Source organism: Rattus norvegicus, chromosome 2 (genome assembly GCF_021556685.1).
Source record: "Rattus norvegicus strain SHRSP/BbbUtx chromosome 2, alternate assembly SHRSP_T2T, whole genome shotgun sequence".
NCBI lineage: Eukaryota > Metazoa > Chordata > Mammalia > Rodentia > Muridae > Rattus > Rattus norvegicus.
Genome location: NC_141535.1, coordinates 162399869 through 162422803, shown reverse-complemented (window position 1 = coordinate 162422803; position 22935 = coordinate 162399869). Strand labels below are relative to the sequence as shown.

At 41.7% G+C, this 22935-nt stretch overlaps 1 protein-coding gene across 2 annotated transcripts in view; it reads left to right on the top strand.

Annotated features, from left to right (window-relative positions):
- The window catches only part of Golim4 (golgi integral membrane protein 4), a 79427-nt gene extending 57162 nt beyond the window's left edge, over positions 1 to 22265 (top strand). For both annotated transcript variants that reach the window (NM_001399469.1, NM_001399468.1), the window contains 9 exon segments: positions 1374 to 1535; positions 4193 to 4495; positions 5469 to 5716; positions 6523 to 6605; positions 8003 to 8112; positions 11933 to 12100; positions 12429 to 12497; positions 20026 to 20097; positions 20445 to 22265. In NM_001399469.1, the coding sequence (NP_001386398.1) occupies positions 1374 to 1535; positions 4193 to 4495; positions 5469 to 5716; positions 6523 to 6605; positions 8003 to 8112; positions 11933 to 12100; positions 12429 to 12497; positions 20026 to 20097; positions 20445 to 20591 (1362 nt within the window). In that variant the 3' untranslated portion in view covers positions 20592 to 22265.
- Positions 22266 to 22935: the final 670 nt, after the last annotated feature.

Here is a 22935-nt window from a genome sequence, read left to right as displayed (position 1 = left end):
TGCCACAGAATCATGAGGACTAGAGATTGGATCCCCAATCCCTACAGGAAGGTCAGATATGGAAGCATATATTATAATCCCAACAGTGAGAAGATTGGAGAAAAGATAAGTAGCTCCTTGAACCCATTGGACAGCCATCCTAGCTGAATTCGTGAGATGCAGACTGATGAGAGACCTTGTCTTAAAATAAAAAAAGATAAGTAATGATAGAGAAAAGCCACTTGATGTAAACCTTGGGCTTCCACATGCACAGGCACACATGTACATGCACATGTGTATGCACATAATCACATAACCTGTATGTAGATCAAAGGTGGACACAGCACCACACACATACAAGCACATATTGAAAGAGAAGAAGAGATAAATGAGTGCTTCTCTCCAGGCATGGAAGTGCAGAGGTTCTGTGTAAGTTCTCTTTACACTCGAATTCTGGTTTTAGAATAAGAGAAGTAGTGCACATGAAATGTGTATGCTGATTCTGTTAAAGTTATTGGTGTACTTTCTACCTTTCTAGCTGTTTGTTTAAAAAAAAATGACACACTCCTCTTTATCTCCCATAGCAAATATACACCCATGCATGTCCTCTACTAGGCTTAAACTCAAATGCTGCTTTGTCATTTAAAGCCAAAAGGACATTTGGAATTGATGAATAAAAACTCAGATTCATTTTCTCTGTTGTTTTGCTGATCTCTGCTACCTCAGAGCACAAAATAGAAGGCAATCTAGAAGGTAGCAAGTAAATAAACGTATTAGAGCATAAGTCACTTAAGGAGAAGCTGAGCATAGATAGATAGATAGATAGATAGATAGATAGATAGATAGATAGATAGATAGATAGATAGATAGATAGATAGATGGATGGATGGATGATAGATGACAGATGATAGAGAGATGGATGGACAGACAGACAGACAGACAGATGATAGAAAGATAGCATCCATTGAAAGCTGTAACCCAGGACATACTGTTAATGTGTCTCAATTTGAATAATTATGTAAGTCTTCAAGTAGGTTTTTAATGTGATAAAGCATTGATTACATAGGTGTCTTTTAATAATGATGTTTATAATAGAATGATTGACAAAGTTCTTATTTTGTCTCACATAGCCTGGAAAACTAACCTGTCTTAGATTTTTTTTAAGTCTCTTAATTCTGATTCTCATTTGCATGTGCTCAGAAGTAGTCAAGCATGTCCAAAGAGGCAGTGCTAGTGCATGAAGGCAATCTGCTACTCTGCTAACAAACTCAAGTTTAATGCTTTTCCGTGTCATCCAGTGACCCTAAAAGCCCACCTAATTGACTTAGGAATGTTCTTTTTTCTTCCTCCCTCAAATTGTGTGATTTTCTTTCAACTGTACAATTTACACACAGACTCAAGTTGCAGAATATAAACAGCTGAAAGATACACTGAACAGGATTCCAAGCTTTCGAAATCCTGACCCAGTTGAGCAGCAGAATGTCACATTTACCCATGGGACTCAGCCTCCTCAAGGTTACAACGTAAGAGAGAAGCTGACAGGAGAGCTACAAGAGGTGAGAGGTTTGACCTGGGGATTCCTGGGAGGTGAAGTTCCCTTCCGGTGCAGCTGTCCTGAGGGGAACTGTCCTCTGTACACCCCACATTTCCTACCAAGCAGATTCCTAGAAGTTCTGAAACATTTGAATCCCCAGTAGGGTATGTTAAAGCGCAGGCTTCTTAGCCACAGCTCCACTTTCCAATTCAGTTAATTCGAGATGTGGCCTACGGATTTGTATTTCTAACCAATTCAGCTAGTCTGGGGAACACATTGATAATTAAAGCTGTAGCATTTACTGGAAAAGAATTTTCTGGCTTTGTCTGTATCCATGTAAATTTACTTGTATTAAAGGAGCTCTGGTATCTGAATATCTGAAGGTGAGATAGTTCTTCTCTCCTTTGAATAGGTAACAGGTTTGAATAGCATGAGACTATTATGTGGTAACCCACTTCCATATTAAAGCTAATCGAATAGAAATTGGTACACTTCTGCTCTCATAGAGAGCACAGCAAATCATACTAAAATGTCTTTGTAACCTGGTCACAATTCGCTTTATTCTTATTCTTCATGAAAATCAAGACATGCTTGAGTATGTTTCACAAGTATAACCTCGCCAGCGTGGTCTTACTTATCATTAATTCTTACAAAGTTCCTTGTGTGGGCTGGGGAAGTGGCTCAGCAGGTGAAGGCCCCTGCTCTCAAGATTAACGGCTTGAGTTCATTTCATAGGATCCAAATGGAGGAAGGTAAAGAGTTGTCCTGTGATCTCCACATCACGCTGTGACAGGCTTGCAGTAAATGTTTGAGAAGTTGTGTCTGCAAGTGGCTAGCCATCTCATGGGGATAATGAAGTCAACATGAGTCGAGCTTGCAATATGAATGTTTTCAGCATGAACAGCACATTCCTTCAAAAACAGGCTCGGGGTTCTTGCAATGCGGTTTTTGGTCGGGATTTATATCCAGCAATTCCGACAGCACGCTAGGAGAGCAGGCCTGTCATTTGATTCTCTGCTCTGCTAGTATGGCTTCCAGCTTACTGGAATCACTGTCTAATGATTCAGAGCTTGGTTTGCTCCAACTGGGAGTGGGAGATAGAAGTTATCTGCTCTAACCTTCCTCACAAGGACAGAGTGGGGATAAATGGCAGGTGTTTGAAAGCCCTTAGAGCCCTTGAGGAAAACATTTTCTACAATGCAGTTTTATGGCAAACTTGCCAGAGGACTTCATCAAATGTACACCTCTAGAAGGTCTCAGATATTCAAGGAAGAACTTTTCTCTCCATGCCATGCTTTACATTCTTGACTTTTACAAGAGTGATAATTATCTCCCTTCATAGAGGACTTCCCATTTAAATTTGCCGATGGTGTGGTCCTCTAGCCATCTCAATTATAAGAAGTTAATCTGACCACAGAAGTACCTTTTCTTGATAAAGAAAAGGGAAAAGGGAAAGGCACCACAGATTTTCATATGAGTGTTTCATCCTCCAAGCTAACAGAGATTAAAGAAAGATTGGAAAATATGGCTTAGACTCAACACATTTACAGAAGATGTTTTCTAAAAGTTTTTATTTCCGTGGTTTAGTTTTCTGTTTTGACAGTGTTTATCCTGTCAATTTATTATATATTATACTAATATCATCTATAATTGTATTGTTTATTGTAATAAATGGACAGATTGCCTTTGGTACAAAACGATGAAACAAGATTCATTAATATTTGATGGCCTGGCAAGGTGATTCAGTAAAATGTCTGCCACAAGCCTAGGTTGAATCCAACATAGAGGCCAATTTTTATGTGGGGTGTGCCTACAATTCTAGTGTTGGAGAAGGAAAGGCAGAGGATCTCAGGGGCTCATTGACCAGCCAATCTAGTCTAATTCATGACCCTGGAGTCCTCACGAGGGACCGTGTCTCAGTTCACAAGATATAGGCCTCCTGAGAAATGTGACTTGAGGCTGACATCATGCTCGCACAAGCTTCCTCATGCTCCCACACACTCCCACACACTCCCACATGCTCTCCCAACATAAACAGCTATGTGTCTGGGCACTCACAAGCACACTGGCTGGCACAAATTGAAATGTAACAAAGAATATTTTGTGTCTTGCTTAGCTAAAACTATTTTGTACAACCATGGATGTCCATTAGTAGTGCAAGCCCCTTCTGCTGACTAGTAAGTGAAGCTAATGAGAAAGCAACCCAGTTCTTCTTCAACTGAGTCTTAAAGCTTATCCCAGTCCTTTAAAATATCTGTTGAGAAGAAACTGACCTTAAAGCAGCTTTCATAAGCATCAGGATTGAGGATTTCCAGTTTCTATTTTTTTTTTTTTGCTTGTTTTCCTTTCTAGTCTAAGCAGAGCTGGAGTCAGATTGCCTTTGAGGGACATGCGTTCCTAATAAATGGTTACTGGTAGGCTTCAGTTTCCTGGTCTCTGAGCATTCTCTGAGATAAAATTTTGCCTGGATTATTTATGTCTTAGGGTGAGATGACACAGTGAGAATGAAATAGCTTCCTCGCACCTCTCTTCCTTTTTAGTCATGGCTGTGTATATTTCTAGACTCCAGGATTTTGCTTATGCTGTAGCCCTTTAGATGTGGTAATAGAAGCATAATGTCACCACATTTGAAATAGAAAAGTGTCATGTCTTATGATGTGCTTATCTTGAAATAACAAGGGGCAGCAGAACCATGACGCGATGCCTAGAAGAATGGAAGAGAAACCTTTGTCATCCATGCAGAAGGAAGCAGGATTTCAGGCTCTAGAAGAGCAGAACCAAGTAGAACCCAGAGAGCCTGAGGGGCGTCAAGTGGAAGAGGAACACAGGAAGGCACTGGAAGAGGAGGAAATGGAGCAGGTGGGACAGGCAGAGCATCTAGAGGAAGAACACGACCCATCACCAGAGGAGCAGGATCGAGAGTGGCGCGATCAGCGGGGACAGAATGCAGCCCACCTTCTGGATGGCCGCCCTCAAGCTGAGGTGCATGGGTGCCCACTAGAAGTTCTCTCTGATGGGGAGCTTGGCTTTAGTTTAAAATACTAATAAAAGAATAATAATAGCAACAGTAATAATAATGATAATGACACAATGAGACTGTGGAGATGGTCAGTCAGTGAAGTAAAATCTGGATGAACTCATTTTGATCCCAAATGCTGTGTACAAAGCTTGTGTGGTGGTATGTTTCTATAGTCCTGCACTGGGGAAATAGACAGGTGTCTGGGGCTCACCAGCCAGCCAGCCTAGCCTGACAAGAAAGCCCAGGTTTCAGAGAGAGACCATGCCTTTAAAAGCAAGGTGAATAGTACATAAAGAAGGACTCTTGAGGCATTCTCACACACACACACACACACACACACACACACACACACACACACACAGAGAGAGAGAGAGAGAGAGAGAGAGAGAGAGAGTTTCTCCCTCCTCTCTTTGTCTCTGTTTTTCTATTTCTCCTCTTTCTGTGTCTTTCTCTCCTTTTCAACTCTCTTTCTTTGTCTCTGTCTCTATCTTTAATCTCCTCTGAATCAGTAGTATAAGCTGAAATTTGACATTTCCTTTAGCCTGAGACTAACATACATTTTTGGAGTTAGCATCCTTGGACCTTTATTCCTATACAAAGCCTTAGCTTCACACATTGTGCATTTAGTGTGGGGTTACCAGCTTGATTCAGAACCTAAAAGCATGAATTTAGTTAAGGTTGGAACTGATTTCTTGTGCTGTGCCCTGTAGTATTGAAGCAGGAGCACACTGAAAGGCCACCTTCCAGCTGACAGGTCCAGAAGAAGACCAAGTCCTTTCAGAAAAAGCTGGAAATTACAAGTTCTTAGGCTTTATGTACAATTGGCATTTACCTGATATAAAGTGTTGAGAAGCCTATCCTGCCTCCTGAGTTTGTCCTGCCAAGCAAGTGAAGGGTTTAACGCTCCTAGCTCAGCTTGAACCTTTTCTATTCTAGATTGAGCATTCAACCAAGGCAGCTACAAACTTCCGGTCCCCATATGAGGAGCAGTTGGAACAGCAGAGGCTGGCAGCAAGGAGAGATGAGGAAGCCCAGCGGCTGAGAGAACATCAAGAAGCTTTGCACCAACAGAGGCTCCACGGACAGTTGCTACGACAACAGCAGCAGCAGCAGTACCTGGCCAGAGAGATGGCTCAGCAGAAGCAGGCAGACCATGAGGAAGGCCAGCAGCAGTACCAGCTAAGGTAGCCTGCCCCTTTCCCTGGTGGGTGTAGACAGTCCTTCTTCTTTTGTCAAATCAGCATTGTGTACGTGTAGTGTATGGCAAGAAGACAAACTTATATTGCCCATGGAGACAAGATAGAAAAAAAGTATTAGGGAATTAAATGCTAGATACTCACTTTTAAGCATAATTTTTGTTCTGTCTAAACGCAATAGTTATCAGATAGTTATCAGTTGAGAAGAGGGCTTGGTGATAAAGGACTTACCACACAAATATTAGCACTTAAGTTCAAATCCCCAGAATCGATGCAAATCTAAGTACAGTGGCATACAGTCTGGAATTCTGGGCTAGTTCATCAGGATGGGAGATGGAGACAAGGAGAATCTCTAGAAGTTTTCAGCCAATCAGCGTGGAGTACGTAACAGCAAACACCAGAAAGTCAGGCTCTGAGTCAAACATGGTTGAAGACGAGGACACCATGCAGGGTTACCTTCCGACCCCGTGGTATGCTGCATGTTGGTGCACCTCTCACAAGACTTCCGTGCACACACATTGCACACTCCTGTGAAATAAAAGCAAGCAGCCTCAAAATCGCCTAGCATCCGCAGTTCTAACTTAATTTCATCAGGGAATGACAATTTATTTTTTAAAGGCTTTGAAAACATAGCTGGTATCACGATTACACTTTATTATGTGTCTAAATCTCAGAAACAAGTTATGGCTTATTCTAAAAGCTGAAATCTTTATTTATTCCTGTCTTAAAAGATAAATGACCTTTGTCAAACTGTGCTGGCTGATTGTTTATCTCCGAATTTGGGTCCCTGACAGGCAGCAAGCTCATTCTGATGCTGTGGAGAATGATGTTGCACAGGGAGCCGAGGACCAAGGAATCCCTGAAGAAGAGGGAGGTGGTAAGACTTCTTAGATGATGCCACTTCAGTCAGACTGCTTGGTCATACCACGCTATAGCAAGCAGCACAGTCCCTTGCTCCAACAGGCTAACTCCATCCCTGAATAAATGCAGAAGACAGCTGTGACTCATGCTAACACTGTTGCCACACTTGGTCTGAGTGCTGGTAAAAACATATACCACTACTGAAACCTGGCCACGATGGTGACTCTTTCCTACATAATTCTTACCTCTGCTCAAGGCTCAGATCTAGAGTGAAAAAAAAAATGTAGTAAGCATAGGGATGAATTCTGTTGATGAAGGATGCAAGGACAGGCTGATAAGTTATTCTCTACCAGAGGAATGAACCAATTCAAGTCAAATTAAATTAAGGCAGGGTGCTTAACAGTTGTTTCTGACAATCAGTCTTAGGATTGGTGTTCTTTAGGAAATTTATTTGTTTACTACTTAGCTTGGGAATCTCCTACTCTTGTTTAAATGTATGTACACACACACAAGGCAAAAATTTAGTATGAAATTTATCAAATGATGCTTCCTGTGGAGATGGAGCTGAAGTTAACTCTCCTTGGTACCACTAAGTCTTAACGAGTGCTTGATTTTTCCAGAAAGTGTCTAAAGAAAAGCAAAGCCGCACACTCCATCGGCAGCCTGTTGTGGTATTTTATAACCCTAAGAGTCAGGAAAGTGTTGCATTTATGTCCCCCATGGGTCACTTTAACTTCTTCTACTTGTTGTTCATAAGACCAAGAGCTATTTGCTCCCTTCCTGTTTAATAAGTCCCTCTGAGCACTCGGAGCTTGCTAGCTGGCTCCCTGCTTCTTTATTGTCTGCAAACTAAATAAGTCTCTATGTACTTAACCTTCCATCTTAAGTCTTACTCTTCAAAGGATTTACAATTCTTGTGAGCTCTTATAATTCTGTTAATCTGAATTCTTTTGCCCCCTCAAAGACCAGTAAGTAAATCTCTAAGCAATTTAAGCATGGGATATGTTTTCTGTCAGCAGTAAGTTTGCTTCTGAGTTCACAGTCGTAGTTGTCCCTTTAGAAATGTCCTAATCTTGGAAAACTCTCTTTTCTCCTGATGTTCAATAGCAAAAGAAAAAAAATTACTTCAATTTTTTTTTTACTATGCAAGTTTTGTTTATTGTTTTATATCTGGTGGGGAAAAGCCAGCCTCTACTATAAATATTCCTTTAAGGGGGGTTGAATGGTGCGGTTATCCATCCCTTTGACATGCAAAAAAGGGACAGAACTGTTCAGGAAGAAAACAACAAACAAAAGCCAAAACAGATACATACGTGCCAATGTCTGAGATGGAGGTGCGATAGATAGACTATAAAAGAGGAAAAATCCTGCCCAATTCACACAGGGCTGATTTTGCTTCCATTGCTTTGTCAGCCTATGATAGAGATAACCAACGCCAAGATGAAGCTGAAGGAGACCCAGGCAACAGACAGGAATTTCATGAACCAGGACACCAAGAAGGCGACCCAGAAGCTGAAGCAGATGTAAGTGTTCTCTTCTGGTCCCGAAAGTTAGTAACTCACAGGCAGGCAGGACCAAAAAAGGGAACAGTGCCTGACTCCAGCTCCTGGCTCCTGGTGGGCCTTCTCATCAGACAGAGGAGGGCATCTTGTGTAACTGTGAAGGAAGAAATCAGAATCATTTAACTCCAAACCATGAGATAGGGTGTTGGGGATCACACCTAGCAAGGAAACAACCACAAGGAAGTCAGACTAAAACATGACGCAGTCAGCCTTGGTCAGTCAGACTAGATCAGAACTTCTAGAGAGTTCTTATACACAGTAGAACTTTGGCGTGTGGGTGGAGGAGTCTCCATGTGACAATTCTCGTAAGCAAGCTTCCGGCATGGCTACACTGAAATACTCTGGCATAATACACTGCTATAGGAAAGCCCCTGAACCTTTATCATAAGAATTAGTTCTGTGGACTGAGAAGCAGTGCTCAGGGCTCAGCTCTAGAGAGAATAAATTTGTAGTAAGCATAAGAATGAATTCTGTTGATGGAGGATTCAAGGGACAGGCTGCTAAGTTATTCTCCACAGAAGGAATGAGCCAATTCAAGTCAAATTAAAGTATATAAAGGTATATAAGTGGGAAGCCATTCTATGGCAGGTTCACTGGTCCCAATAAACCAGGCCAGTGAAGTTGTCATGAGGAAGAGGACAAAGGAAAGGGGCAAGAGAAAGAGCATGTGTGCACACACGCAAAGAAAATGTAGCGGGGGAGAAAGAAAAGAGAAACCAAAATGTATAGATTATAAAGGGAAGAGCTTCTGGGCGAGGGAAAGCCCAGCTCCTGGGCTGGAAAGGTATGTGTAGAGGGCAGTGTGTGCCAGCCATGCCCTATAATAGGTCGGGACTGAAGGATGCTCGGAAAATCTGAAAGCCGTGGCCACTTCAGTATAAAACATATATACCTTAGCCTTTGGCCTGATTCTGAATCCCAACACATGGGGTCACTTAAAGATGAGTTTCTATTCTCTGAAAGACAAAGCCCAGGATTAGTGCCTAAATAATTCTCAAGGTCTAGGGGAACTTCAGCAGGAGGCTGATTCCTAATTGAATAGCAAAGAATCACTAGGTTATGTGAGCACATCACTCCATCATTCCAGACCAGGCATCCCATTCTTCCTTCCAGTGAAGAGAGCAGGCCTGTGTGCTTAACAATTATGGTTTCTCCAGTGATTACTGGGGGCTGTGCTTTCTACAGTAGGGGTATGAGGAGATGGACTGAAGGTCATTCTTGGGATTAAAAAGAGCATTAACTTTGGCATCTTTTAGTCTGATTAAACTTTAACTTAGAAGAGCAAAATTGAGAAGTATTGAAAAATACAGTGACTCTTAAAGATGAAGAGGAGGGGACAAGCCAGAAAAGAGGTTGGAAAGGGAACAGGGGGAAAAACTTGATGTTTGTTGAGCATGTTATGTGGTCTGTTGGGTTGTCAAATGTGTCGTGCTTTTGTTCCATTCTTTGTGACCGTCCTAATAACAATGAATAAGGATGTGTGGCTTCAGGTTTAAAAAGAGGTTATCAGGTGCCAAGATGGTATACACAATTCAGACTGCAATTATGTAGATGCCTGGTTAGTCTTTGTGTTGACTGGAAACAAGACCCCTCACCTCTCAGGATGGGCATTCTAGGTCCTTAGCCCTATACTGGTGAATCGCAAGCAGTTGTGGAATAGATGCAATCTCCTGTTTTGTGTAAATGATGTTTGCAGTCTACTTTAGCTCTCCTATCAAATACTGCTAATAAATCAGTACACATGTTGCGATGACATTCAGTCCCTGAGCTCTGTATAAATTGAGCCAGAAATTGTTCTGTCTATTGGTGCCAGAATGTTTCAGTAGTGGCTTGGAGCACCTTGATGCTGATGGCTTTTCTACTTAGCTTGCAGAATGCCTTCTTTTTTTCCTCTCTGCAATAACCTTTAGGAAAATATGTATCTGGGAGACTAGCACTGAACTGTTTCCAATAATGGGAGGAGGAACATATGAAGGCATGAGAATTATCCCTTGAGAACAAGAAAGCCAGAGCAGAAAAGCCTACAAGTGTGTAAGAGGAGATGAAGGCTGCCATTGGGGACAGGGTGGGTCTCACAGGCACTTAGGTGTAGGATGTGCTCCCTGGCTTGTAGGATCCTTTACTCTCCTGACATCTTTTTGGCCACTCTATTCAATGCACTGGAAAAGACTGAGGCCTTTTAACTGGAGATTGTGAGTTACCTCTGCTTCAACTCTGTATTCACTATTTTATTTGGTGAAACGTTTGTTTCCTGTAACCCCCTAATTGCTGCTTGGTTGGAGTTGGGGCTAGCATTTGCATTTTTATGAACTTAAAAATGATATTTAGCACTTTTTTCTTTATCCTTCACACAAATGATGAATAATTCATACAAGAAAGCCTATAAAACAAGAGGTTGTAGAGTAATTGGAATTGGATGTGAAGGTGATGACTTGTCTTTTATATTGAGAGCAGTGTCATTTGCACTTGAAGCTTCAGGCCAGGCTGTGCAGTAATAAGCCATCTGACACTGCAGGGAGCTCTTGGCCATGGTCAAGTGGCTCAGTGAATAGTAGAAAGAGCCCCTTGTCTGCCCCATTCCGAGAGACTGAATCCTACTCTGCGGCTTCAGCATCTCGGGAGAGTAATTCCCACTTTAGTCAGTGTCCTAAGACTTACCAAAGGATTGGGGACACCCCTAAGAAGCAGAGGTTTGTCTTCCCATCTGAAGATTTTTTTGAGGATGGGTATTATTTAACTGCTGACCTGGATGCTTAAATGAACAACTGAAGTAACCATGAAGTCAACACAATTACTGAGAACTTCTGTGAAAATATCTTTGGTGATATACTGCCTGATTTTTCCTATCACTTTCTAGAACAGTATTATTCTTCTTCACAGTAGCCATAGTTGATAAAAAAAAATATGACCATGCTACAAAAGGACCACTTAGTCTGGATATGAGCTTTCTTTCCCATCAACTACTCTCTGCCTATATACATGTTAAGAATTTCTTTCAGGGGGCCTCAGAGATACCCCAGATAGTAAAGTACTTGCTGCACAAGCACAAGCATGCTCAGTCTCCAGCATCCACATATAAAGTCAGATGTGGAGGTGCAGGCTTAAAAGCCTGGTGCTGGGGAGTTGGTAACCGAATACCAAGGGCTTGATAACAAGCCAGTCTAGCTTAATGGATGGGCCTCATGTCTCATTGTAAGATATCCTATCTAAAAAATAGTGTTAACTGTTTCTGAGGAATGATACCTAAAGTTGACCTCTGGCCTCCACTCCAGTGCACTTCCAGGCAGATATATATACACACACACACACACACACACACACACACACACACACACACACACACACTTGCGACCAACACACACACTTCTCTCGAAATTTCTCAAAAAGAGAAGTTGGTGTGAAAGTCAGCATATCAGAAAAGAAGAGCTATTTGCCCATTTAGCTCTCTCATCTTGATTATGACTGATTTATTTTTTTCCATTTGGCCCTCCAACTTCTCTTACAACTGTTGGCTATGTTGTGAAACTTGCATTACTTACTGCTGGGATTGTGAGGAATCACTTGCACAAATGAAGTACTATTTGGACCTCCTCAATCAATCTGATTCCTTAAACACTGACAAAGCAAGAGTTCCATCTTGGCAAGGCTTGGGAAAGATTGATCTGAACAGTCCCATGAAGGGCAATTTCATCTTCAGCCAGCCAGTGTATGACCTTCCCAGTGAAATTAAACTGGAGCCTCAGTTTTAAAGTGGTAGGTGCTTTCTATGAACATTTTGCAGAGGGCAGCTGCGCAGGATATAAACCCAGCAGATGACCCCAACAATCAAGGCGAGGATGAATTCGAAGAAGCCGAGCAAGTGAGAGAAGAAAATTTGCCAGAGGAAAGTGAAGAGCGAAAGCAAAGCGAAGCAAAGCAAGGGAATGTGGAAATGGACGAGCATCTGGTGGTAAGATAATGCCTGGGTGAAGAGTCGGTTCCGCCTGCGCATTTTACGAAATGCCTAGTTTATGGGGCAGGCGAGTGCTTGTGTGGGTTAAAGAAGATTTGCCACATTAGCGAATCTTGGACCCTTGTGTGAGATGCTATGCCTATAAGCCTGTATCCCAGAGTCAGGTAAGGGATGACCCCCACACTCTCCATTCAACATTTCTGGCTACTAATGCATTTGCAAGTGGACTTTTCATCATGGTATGCTCATTCTTTGACCCAGCATCCCGACAGATGATTCTCGAAAGTACATACAGTAACATGAGCCTCTGCTTTTGTTTCAACAGATGGCAGGGAATCCAGACCAGCAGGAAGATAATGTTGACGAGCAATACCAGGAAGAAGGAGAGGAAGAGGTATAAGATTGCATGGGCCAGGGCACACTGGGCATGCTACCCGCAAACAAATCTCAGTTCTGTGGACTCTAACATTCAGACTTAAGTGGAATGAGAATGGGGTGGGAGGGATCTTGAAGACTATGTAGATCATGGCAGTTGAGAGACTCAGAAGATAAACCAGAGTAACCTTAAATCACCACAGATGTGGAATTGAGAAGACCTGTGGCAGACTAAGATTCATGTGATCTTTCTGAGAGTGTCCACACATGTATTTTCTCACATCATACAGAGAACGAGGCTCCTCATATCCAGGGAATATGGACTGACCCCTAGAGCTTTCTCTGTGGAGTTTTCCCCATGCCTGTCAGAAAGATAGCCCACTGTGAAAGTAACTTTTATTCACCGGATGTGATTTTCTTTTAGGATGCTTATTGTTGAATAACCTCAGCCTTTCTAGTTCTCTCTGAACTCTGGCTGGCTGGTTCAACTCAAACTCCTCTCCAAGCTAACTGATTCAAATTGGCTTCTATCAGCTTCTGACTGAATTTCTCTGCTTGACTTCAAACTAACTCTGGCAATTTGTTCTAATCTTCTGACTCCTTCTTATTCTCTGCCTTCAATTGTTTCTGCTGACCTGAATCAACTCACAAACAAACTCACCTTCATTGCACTGCACTCACTGTACCGACTCCCAACTAATTCAAATCCCGATGCACAAGAACTCTCCCTGTGCCGTTCTTAAATAGCATTTCTCCTGACAGCTGAGCACATCCTATATCTGACTCATTCTGCCAAATCTTTCTGGTTTATTCCTTTGACCCTCAATTAGATGTCACTTTCCAACATGGCTGCTTCTTTCTGCAAACTAATTTTACCTTAAAAACTGTTCACTAAGGGCGTATCTGGAGGCCAGATAGAAGGATTAAAGGTCTGTGGCATGTCTGCATTCCAGCCGGACCACACAGACCTAGGTCTTTGGATGTGACTCCTTGCCAGAAAAGCTATATATAAAATTCCTCCACACCCCACGGGGTGAACTGGAATCCATGGAACTCACTGCAGATGTTTCTAGAGATGTATCAGTCTTTCATTCTGACCTCTTTCCCCATATGAATCCAACTTCTTAATTAAGCCTGATAATGAGGGTCACCTGGCAAGTGAGAGGCCTTGAGTTCAGTCTTCAGAACACCTTCTCCACCATAAGGAAAAGAAAGGAGGTAAACTATGGAAAGGACTGGGATTCATTTGAACAAAACACATTTAGATCTAATTTTTAATATGAAAATTTATTTTTTTCTTTATTGTAAACTTTTGATGTATTATCGGTAATGATTCTTAGAGAAAACCTAGCATAGTATCTCATTCCTGGGATTAGAGAGCTGGTGAGTTCAGTGTGTGAGAGCCTGTGGGCTGCAGGCATGCAGGTGTCTCTTGAGTGAAATCCTATACATGAGTGAGCCTGTCTTAGTTAGCATTTTACTGTGGTGAAGAGACACCATGACCACAGCAACTCTTATAGAGGAAAACATTTAACTGGGACTGCCTTACAGTTCTGATGTTTAATCCGTTGTTTGGAGCAGGATGTATAGCAGCATGCAGGCAGACCTAGAGAGTCCTACATCTGAATCTGAAGGCAGCAGGAAGAGTGAGCCACTAGGTGTGGCTTGAGCTTCTACAGCTTCTGCAGCTTCTGTATGGCCAGTGACTGTCTTCCTCCAATAATGCCACACTCGCTCCAAAACAACCACATGTCTTTATGCTTTCATATAGTGCCACGCTTATTGAAACTACCACAGGGAGTATGGTTTATGTCAGGTCAAAACCCCACATTTACTCTCATTGTAGACAAGTCAGTATTTCCCAAGTTAAAGCCCTAAGAACCACTTCATAACTAGTATCTTACAAACAGACAGCCTTCTCCCTGAAGGAAAGGGCAGATAGGAAAGTAGCCGTATGACCACGCAAAGACTGGCCCCAGGGAAGAGAGCAAGTTCAGAGAGCTGGTGCTCCGCTCCAGCACTCTCAGCTGCCTTCCCGAGGCTCTGCCTCGTTCTTCCTATCTCTGTCAGCTTTTTAGAGCCAGTGCTAAACTTGTGTTTCTCTCAAGAAAAGAAAAAAGCATGCTGCTCTTTATGACAGGCTTGAGCTTAGCATTCTGTCACATTTCCCTTCCTGCTGTTTGTCTTCATGAAGACCCAGAGATTGTCTTTCCAGGAAGAGAAAGGAGCAGCCTTGAATATTAAGACATTTGCTGGAGAGAGCGATTCATCAGGACCGCTCTTGTAACAGAATGTCTAGACTAATAGGCCTTTGTTTCCTTATGTCAAATGGGGATGGGGGTTGGGGAGTGGCAGCTTTGAGGGATTAAGAGAGAAAGGGTTCACCTTGGCTTCCTTTTAAAAATTCAGAAGGGTAAACATAAAAGTTTAATCAGTGTTTGCTGATTCCTTCTCAGCTCTGTAGTATGATCAGTTAAGGTGAAGGAGAGCAATCCTGAGATGGGAGAGGGATAGGGACAGAAGGACAAGAAATACAAGCAAGAGCATGCCACAGGGCAAAGGCTTGTGCTGTTCCACTGCAGCCTTCTCCCAGAGGGCATCCTTCCCCTCCCCTGTACCCAATATTCCTCTCCTTGGGCTCTTCTGAGGTTATAACACTGTCTTGTTGTACAAAGCCTTCCTTGAAGTCTTATAGGTCAGTGTCTGTACTTTCTAACCCCCTGTTGTATTAGCTCTGGATTAACACACACACACACACACACACACACACACACACACACACACACACACACATACACAGTAGGACTACTTCCTAAAATTCTTCGTAAAGCTTTTCTTTCCCTTCACTGACACCCTGTCCACTGAGCATCCCTTGCTGTTTTCAGTTCTTTCTATTGGATTTTTTTATTTACATTTCAAATGTTATCCCCTTTCCCCCACCCAACTACCCATCCCTTCCTCCCTACCCATTCTGACATTCCCCTACACTGGGGGTCCAACCTTGGCAGGACCAAGGGCTTCTCCTTCCATTGGTGCCCAACAAGGCCATCCTCTACTACAGATGCAGCTGGAGCCATGGGTCTGTCCAGGTGTACTCTTTAGATGGTGATTTAGTCACTGGGAGCTATGGTTGTTTGGTATTGTTGGTTTTATGGGGTTACGATCCCCTTCAGCTCCTTTAATCCTTTCTCTAACTCCTCCAATGGGGACCCCATTCTCAGTTCATTGGTTGACTTCGAGCCTCCACCTCTGTATTTGTCATGCTCTGGCAGAACCTCTCAGGAGACAGCTATATCAAGCTCCTGTCAGGATGCACTCTTTCCAGTGCTCCCAGACTTTCTATGCAGGAAAGAAAAGAGTAGATGTCACATTTCTTTCCAGCATCAGTAACAGATGAGGTGCCGAACAGCCTGCAGCAAGAAGAGCAGTGAACTAAAAGCATGGATCCATTGTTTCAGTGTGTGCTTGGGCAGCATTCCTGGATTATAAAAACAGTGAAATTCTGAAGTGGCTTCATCCTCATCATCTCCTCTTAGCCTCAGTATTTTAGCTGCTCTATAGCTGCTGGGCTGAAGACTTATAAGAGCCCTCAGTTTCCTTCCCTCCAAGATAACACTTGAATGCATTGGTATTAATATTTAGGCCTTGAGAATTGTATCCTATCAGCCTTACATCTGTCAGAGCTGCATTCATCAGACTTCCTGGCTTGAAAATGGGAAGCGAAGGAAGGGAAGGGAAAAAGAGGGAGGAGGGGGCGAGAGAGCTTGTGTGCGTGTGTGTGTGTGTGTGTGTGTGTGTGTGTGTGTGTGTACATGTGTATGTTTTGATGAGTGGGAAGACATATGTTATGCAGGTACACATTCATATGTATTCCCATGAGTGTGGTGGCCAGAGGGAAGTCTCACATGTCATCTCTCCTCTGAAGGCATCGACCTTTTTTTTTTCTCCAGAAATCAGGTCTGCCTTTTGGCTTGGCATTCATCAGGTAGACATGCTGTCTATCCAGAAAGCCCCAGGAATCTGACTGTCCCTGACTCACCAGTGCTGGGATTAAGTGCATGCCACAGTAAAGCCTTTATACATAGGCTCTGAGCGTTGGCATGTGGCCCAATTGCTTAGCCAGCAAACACCTCACTAACTACGCTATGCCCCCTGCTTTTCACTACCTTCTTTTAATCCAGTCATGTTAACTTTCTAAGACACAAAACTGATGATTCCCGAACAGCCCTCCCTGTTTATTTGCTTACTATTTTTAGACTAAATATACTTCCTGTAATATTTCTCTCATATTTCTAGCATTATAAATCTTTATCTACTTTTGAGTAAAGAGACATTATTACATAACTAAAAACTGGTAGGTATTTTAAAGTACTTAAATGTGAAAAATAGTTGAATGAGTTCATGAATAATTGAACAATTTGAATACTTTCATGACTCCAGTACAGCAAAAATGCAGATTAGTAAGAGTATTCTCAGAGAAAAGGAAAAGGTTACTGGCCAGAAGAAGACACATGTGACACCTGATGTGACCTGGTCACATGATCAGCATGTCAAGAAACGTTTCCAAGACTGAGGGTATGGCTCAGCTCTTGGCCAATAAATAGGAAGCTTAAGATCTGCAAGCAACACCTAAGCTGGGTGTGGTGGTGCACACTTAAATTCCCAGCATTTTGGGAATAGAGATAGGAATATCAGAAGTTCAAGGTTGTTCTCAGCTACATGGTGGGTGATTTTGAACTCATCCAGGGATATGAGGCTCTGCTAAGAAGGAAAAGGGGGGGAAGGGAAGGAGGGAGGGAGGGGGAAGGAAAGGAGGGAGGGAGGGGGGACAGAGGGATACTTCAGTGCTTAGCTTCTGAAGGTGATGCCTCCGGATTCCTAGCCAGGAATATAGTTTCTCTCATATGAAGAAAACTTTTACTACCAATGATAGCACAAGACAGTGAGCCAACACTAAGTTCAGACACAAGGTTTGCTCCATTTGGTAGGATTCTTTTCTCAGATTTCAGAAGCACAGATTTTAGGGCTACAAATGAAAAGTGGCATCTCTGAGATATGTTCAATGAAGCTTGGTGCCAGTTTTAGTGGTATATTAAGCCAGGCTGTTGTGGAAGATGTGAATAATCAAAGGTGAACTTTTGACCTGGGGCTATCAGCTTAAGCATATTGTAAAGCTCAGACACACACTGTCATCTGTTCTGACTTAGTAATGTAATTAAGATGAGCCTTGTGTTGCTTTTGCCTCAAACATGATGAATGGATTACTATTGTTCTTGTGTCTATTGTCTCTATGGCTAGAATATTATAGAATATCATTTTTTTTGATTCCCCAAATGAAAGACCCACTTAAATCATCAGTTCCCAACTATAACTAGAATGACAACTGGGACATAAGCTAAATTTCTACAATAGAGCCAACGAGTAGAGAAAGGCTGTTATCTACCCAGCCAGGAATTTTTAACTAGCATCCAGTGTACTCTGGGAGGTAGTGTCCTGTCTCAGCTATGACCAAGAGTCACCTAGAGAAGTTCATGAAAAAATACAGATACATAGACCAAAGCTGCCTTGGAGGAAATCAGATTTTACCTTTCAAGGGCCCTTGAAGTCAGAGCCCTTTAAAAGCTCTGCCTTCCAGCAAGTGGATAATGATGTTTTCGGAAGCTCTGTTTAGATAAATAGTCCCAGGGAAAGCAGCTGGGGATGGACTTTGCAAAGTGTGACTTCTAGAACTTGTGTGAGTGGTTCCACTCATTTGCAGAAAATTCTTTCACTACATGCTTTAAAGGATCCACAACTCTCAGACCACTCCTCCTCTAACACACACATAAACACCTGGGGCCATGGACTTCTCTTAAGCACTTTTATGCATGAGAAGTTTGAGTTTCAGAAAGGTCAATTAAGTTTCTCAGAATCACATAATTGATAATTTAAACTCTAACTACAGCTTACCCAGGCCTGACCTGAGGTTGACATTGCTAAGTATTTTATGAATTGGAAGTGTAGGGTAAATGTGGGAGAGTTCTTGGTGGAAATTAATATAGAAAAATGATAGTAACAGAAAGTCACCATGCTGTAACCCTTAAATAAAACAATTGACTTAAGACCCAGTTATAACTGGGAGCTGTAGAGTGACATCTTTAATCCCAGCTCTCAGGTGGCAGAGGCAGGTGGATCTCTGTGAGTTTGAGGCCAGACTTTTCTATTGAATTCCAGGACAGCCAGGGCTACAGAGAGAGACTCGGTGTTGATTAAAACAAGAAACAAACCAAAAAGGCATAGTCATTATGAATGATATTACTACATGAACAGAAGTCAGGGACCTTTCCCATGGGGTGACTGGGTGGACCATCTGCAGTTACTGAATAAGCAGAGCCCTACTGTGTCATCAGGGACAAATGAGTCCAAGGGGCTTGCTGACAAGATGGAAACAGGCCACTGGCGTGCCTTTGTATGTGCTCACTTTCAACTTCCACTCACCTCCACTGCTCTTTTCATGCCCTCCTATTTCTGCAGTTCTGTAATTCCCAGCATACCTCAGCTGCATATCTGCTACCAATATTAGGGGTCCAGCCCATGCATGCTCTTTGGTTGATGGTTCAGTCTCTGTGAGCCCCCATGGCCCAGGTTAGTTGACTCTCTAGGTCTTCTTGGGGTGTCCCTGACCCATCTAGCACAAGATTCCTCAAGCTCCTCTGGGTTTCTCCTGCTCTTTTTGAGGTCCTGAGTTCAGTTCCTAGCAACCACATGGCGGCTCATAACCATCTGGAATAGGACCTGATATCCTCTCTGGCTTGCAGCAGTGCATGCAGGCCTAACACTACACAGTGTATGATTGTCTACAGAGCATAAGATGGGCAGTTTTGTATTTCTAGGACTTCTATCCAGTCTGACCGACAGATTTCTGGAGCTCTCCCATTTGGAAGAGGAAGTACAACCGTTTGTAAAGAGAGCTGCCTCTCTATCTGCTGACTGTAGAATTAATTCATATCCAAACAAATAAGAGATTTGAATCCAGGTGTCTTTCTTTGAGAATCATACTGATTGTAACAATTTTATTATTGCTTGACATTTTCATATGTTTTAACAATGAATCTTAATCACTTTCCTCTCCACTGCCCTTCCCCATCCTCCTCCCTGATTCACCTTCCTGTCCTTCTACCATGCTTCCTGTCAACACGCCTTCTTCCTACTGCCATGTCTGCCTTTCGAGTACAGCCCACTGAGTCTAATTAAAGTCTCTTGAACAAGCATGTGTGGGAGGTAATTTACCGGAGCAAAGGCAACTGATCAGTGGCTATGTCACTGAAGAAAATGACACCTGTCCCTTCAACAGCCAGGAACTGCTAATAATTTCTACAGAGGCATATCATGCAGTTCTTCACACCTAGTTAAAAAGTCACAATTTTGGCTTTAATAATTTTTCATCTTTAATTTTAGTTCCTTTTTGTAAAGATATGATGTTTTGAATTAATATCTCAGAAATTGGAATATTTTGTTATAAGTATTTAAATGGGAGAGCAGCACTCAGTCTTTGTGATCTGTTTCAGGTTCAGGAAGATTTGACTGAAGAGAAAAAAAGGGAATTGGAGCATAATGCTGAAGAGACTTATGGTGAAAACGTATGTTTATTTCTTTGCATGTATATATATGAATTAGTAGTGTATGCCTATATTGATTGGTACATCACATTTACACATATAAATCATATAAATCACACATATGCATACAGACAGGAACCAGCAATATATTTTCTGCATCTCTTGACCGATGCCAAATTTAGGAGGCCCACCTAGGATTACGAAAAGTTATGATAACTAGGAAAATGAGGCCATGGCAGTATTGTTTATGAGATCATTTTTCTTCACATCTTTTATTCCTCTAAAATGAATTATGTTACATCCTTTGTTAAAAATCCCCAATCCTACATCCTCTCTCTTAGTTGTTTTTTTTTTCTTTTATCTTTTAGCCTGATGATAAGAACAATGATGTTGAAGAACAAGGAGTTCCTAACAGGGCCCATCCCAAAGGAAGACAGGAGCATTATGAAGAGGAGGAAGATGAAGAGGACGGGGCCGCTGTCGCTGAGAAATCACACCGTAGAGCTGAAATGTAACTGGACCCGGTTTCTAGACTGTGCTCAGCCAACAAGTTTTTTTTCAAGCTGCTCTAAAACAAATCCCGCCTACTGAATTCTAGAGTATTTAATTACATGCAAAAGTAAGGGTTTAGACTTTTTTTAACTTTTTTATTAGAAATGCTATACATTTATATGAATATATTTTGATACCTTAGGTGAGAACTTCTTTTATAATCAAGTTAAACATGGACAAGAAGAAAAACAGTAAGACCTGGCTTCAGGTCTGAATCTCATTTCTCAGCGATGGTAGGATGATGTGCTTGGCTTTTGTGCATGTCTCAGCTCAGTACTCTTTTATTCTCTGGCTTCTGGGTTGGCTACTATTTATCTCAGATAAAATGCAGGATATAGAAAAAAGGTGTACTGAGAAACACTGTGCAAATGCGAAGGGAATGGCTGGTCGCTTAGTGGCTGTTCTTGCAGGTTCTTGTGTACAGCTCTGGAAGGATGTTACTACTGCAGGGCATTGGCAAATGAGATTCATCTGCACAGTGGACATGCAAATGGAAAGCCTGCGTGTGTGTGTGTGTGTGTGTGTGTGTGTGTGTGTGTGTGTAAACAAAGACATCGTTTCTCGAGCTTTCAGGTCACTTACAAGAATACGTAGCAATGCTTAAAATCACGGCAGTCTTGCTTGAGAGGAATCAAGTGTGAAAGTTGAATAATATTAATACCGCTATGAAAGTATCATGGACTCAGTCCTGCTATAGAGGCCAAAGGAGCTGACACACTTTAAAACCTATGTAGTATGTGCGATGACGCTTCCTGGGGGAACTCCCAGTCTCCGTCATTTCTTCTCGAAAGTCTCTCAGTTATCTGCTCATCATTATCCACTTTCTACAGCATATGTTTCTTTCTTAAGCTCTGTGCCTTGGTATGTAACCATTTGATTCACAATTATGGATAGGAAAGCATGCAAAGCTACAGTTTAATATGATTATTTTTAAGAGTATATGGTAAAATATCTATAGCACTATGATAGGCACCCCACCCTTAGTGGCTTTACTATTTACCCAGAATTGACCTGCCTTGGCCTATGAACAAGGCATTCTAATGGCTATAAATAATAATAATATCCATCCTTTACAAGAAAACGCAAACTGGAAACTTTTCCCCGAAATGAGCACATATTTTAGTTTAGATCGTCGATATTGTTAAACACATCGAAATGGGCCACAGTTAATCTGTGTGTGGTACTTTCAAAATAATAAAAGCAATTTCATTTTCTGTTATTATCAGGTGAATGTAGTTTTAGTTTTTAATAACCACACTTATGTATGGTTTTGATTTTCACAGCTGAGCAATTGTGTTTGTATGCATAGAAATGTTCTGTTCAAATTTTGTTTGGATTTCCAGTAACCATAAATCATATCTCATCTTTATGTATAAAAGCCCCATATGTAATGTAAAATGTATTATATTGTACATAATACTCAGAATACAATTATTTTGGTAAATTAGTTTGTATTTTTAATGTCCCTTCGCAGTATTTAATTATTTGAAATATATTGAAATTTGGGTAATAATCAATAAAGCTATAAAAAGTTAAGGGTAAGTCTTTTAAAGCATCTAATTTTTTAGTGGTTTGTGATCTATGGTTTTTCTTTACAGGACAATATAAAGTAATGAATTATTAAATGCTTCCATCAAGCTGCTTTTTCTTTCTTTTCCTGCTTTGACTGGCTCTTGACTTCTCATCCCCGAACCCTTTTCTAAAAAAGAAGCTAATGATGTTCATTGTCTTTAAGGGCTAGAAAAAAGAAATTGAGCTCGAAACACATGTGAAAACATGAATGTCATGTCCAACAATTCATATGTAAATCTCTCCATTAAAGCAACCACCACAAACCATTCCGGAATATTTCTAACACCTTGTTAAAAGAACATTCTAGTGAGAACTAAATCAGACCCAATTTCTATTATGGACCAGAATAGACGTAAATGATCACAAATTCATCTTGACAGTTATTCTTATAGAATTGATTGACCAAAGAGGAGGGCTGTAGATGACGCCGTTGGTTCAGTGCTCACTTTACAAGCAGGAGGACCTGGCTAGATAAATCCCTAGCACCCAACAAACAGCAGGGGCACCTGTCATCTTAGCATTGGGAACATGGCAATAAGGGGATCCCTGGGGCTCGGTATAGCTGAATCAGTGAGTTCCAAATTCAGAGAGAGACCCTGCCTCAAAAAAATAAGAGATTGATAAATAAAGATACCTAATATGGATTTCTGGCCTCCACATACACAGAAATCAAAGAATTTCATACCTGTGATTTATTAGAAGGAACAGAAAACTCTCAATTTGGCGTGTGTGCAG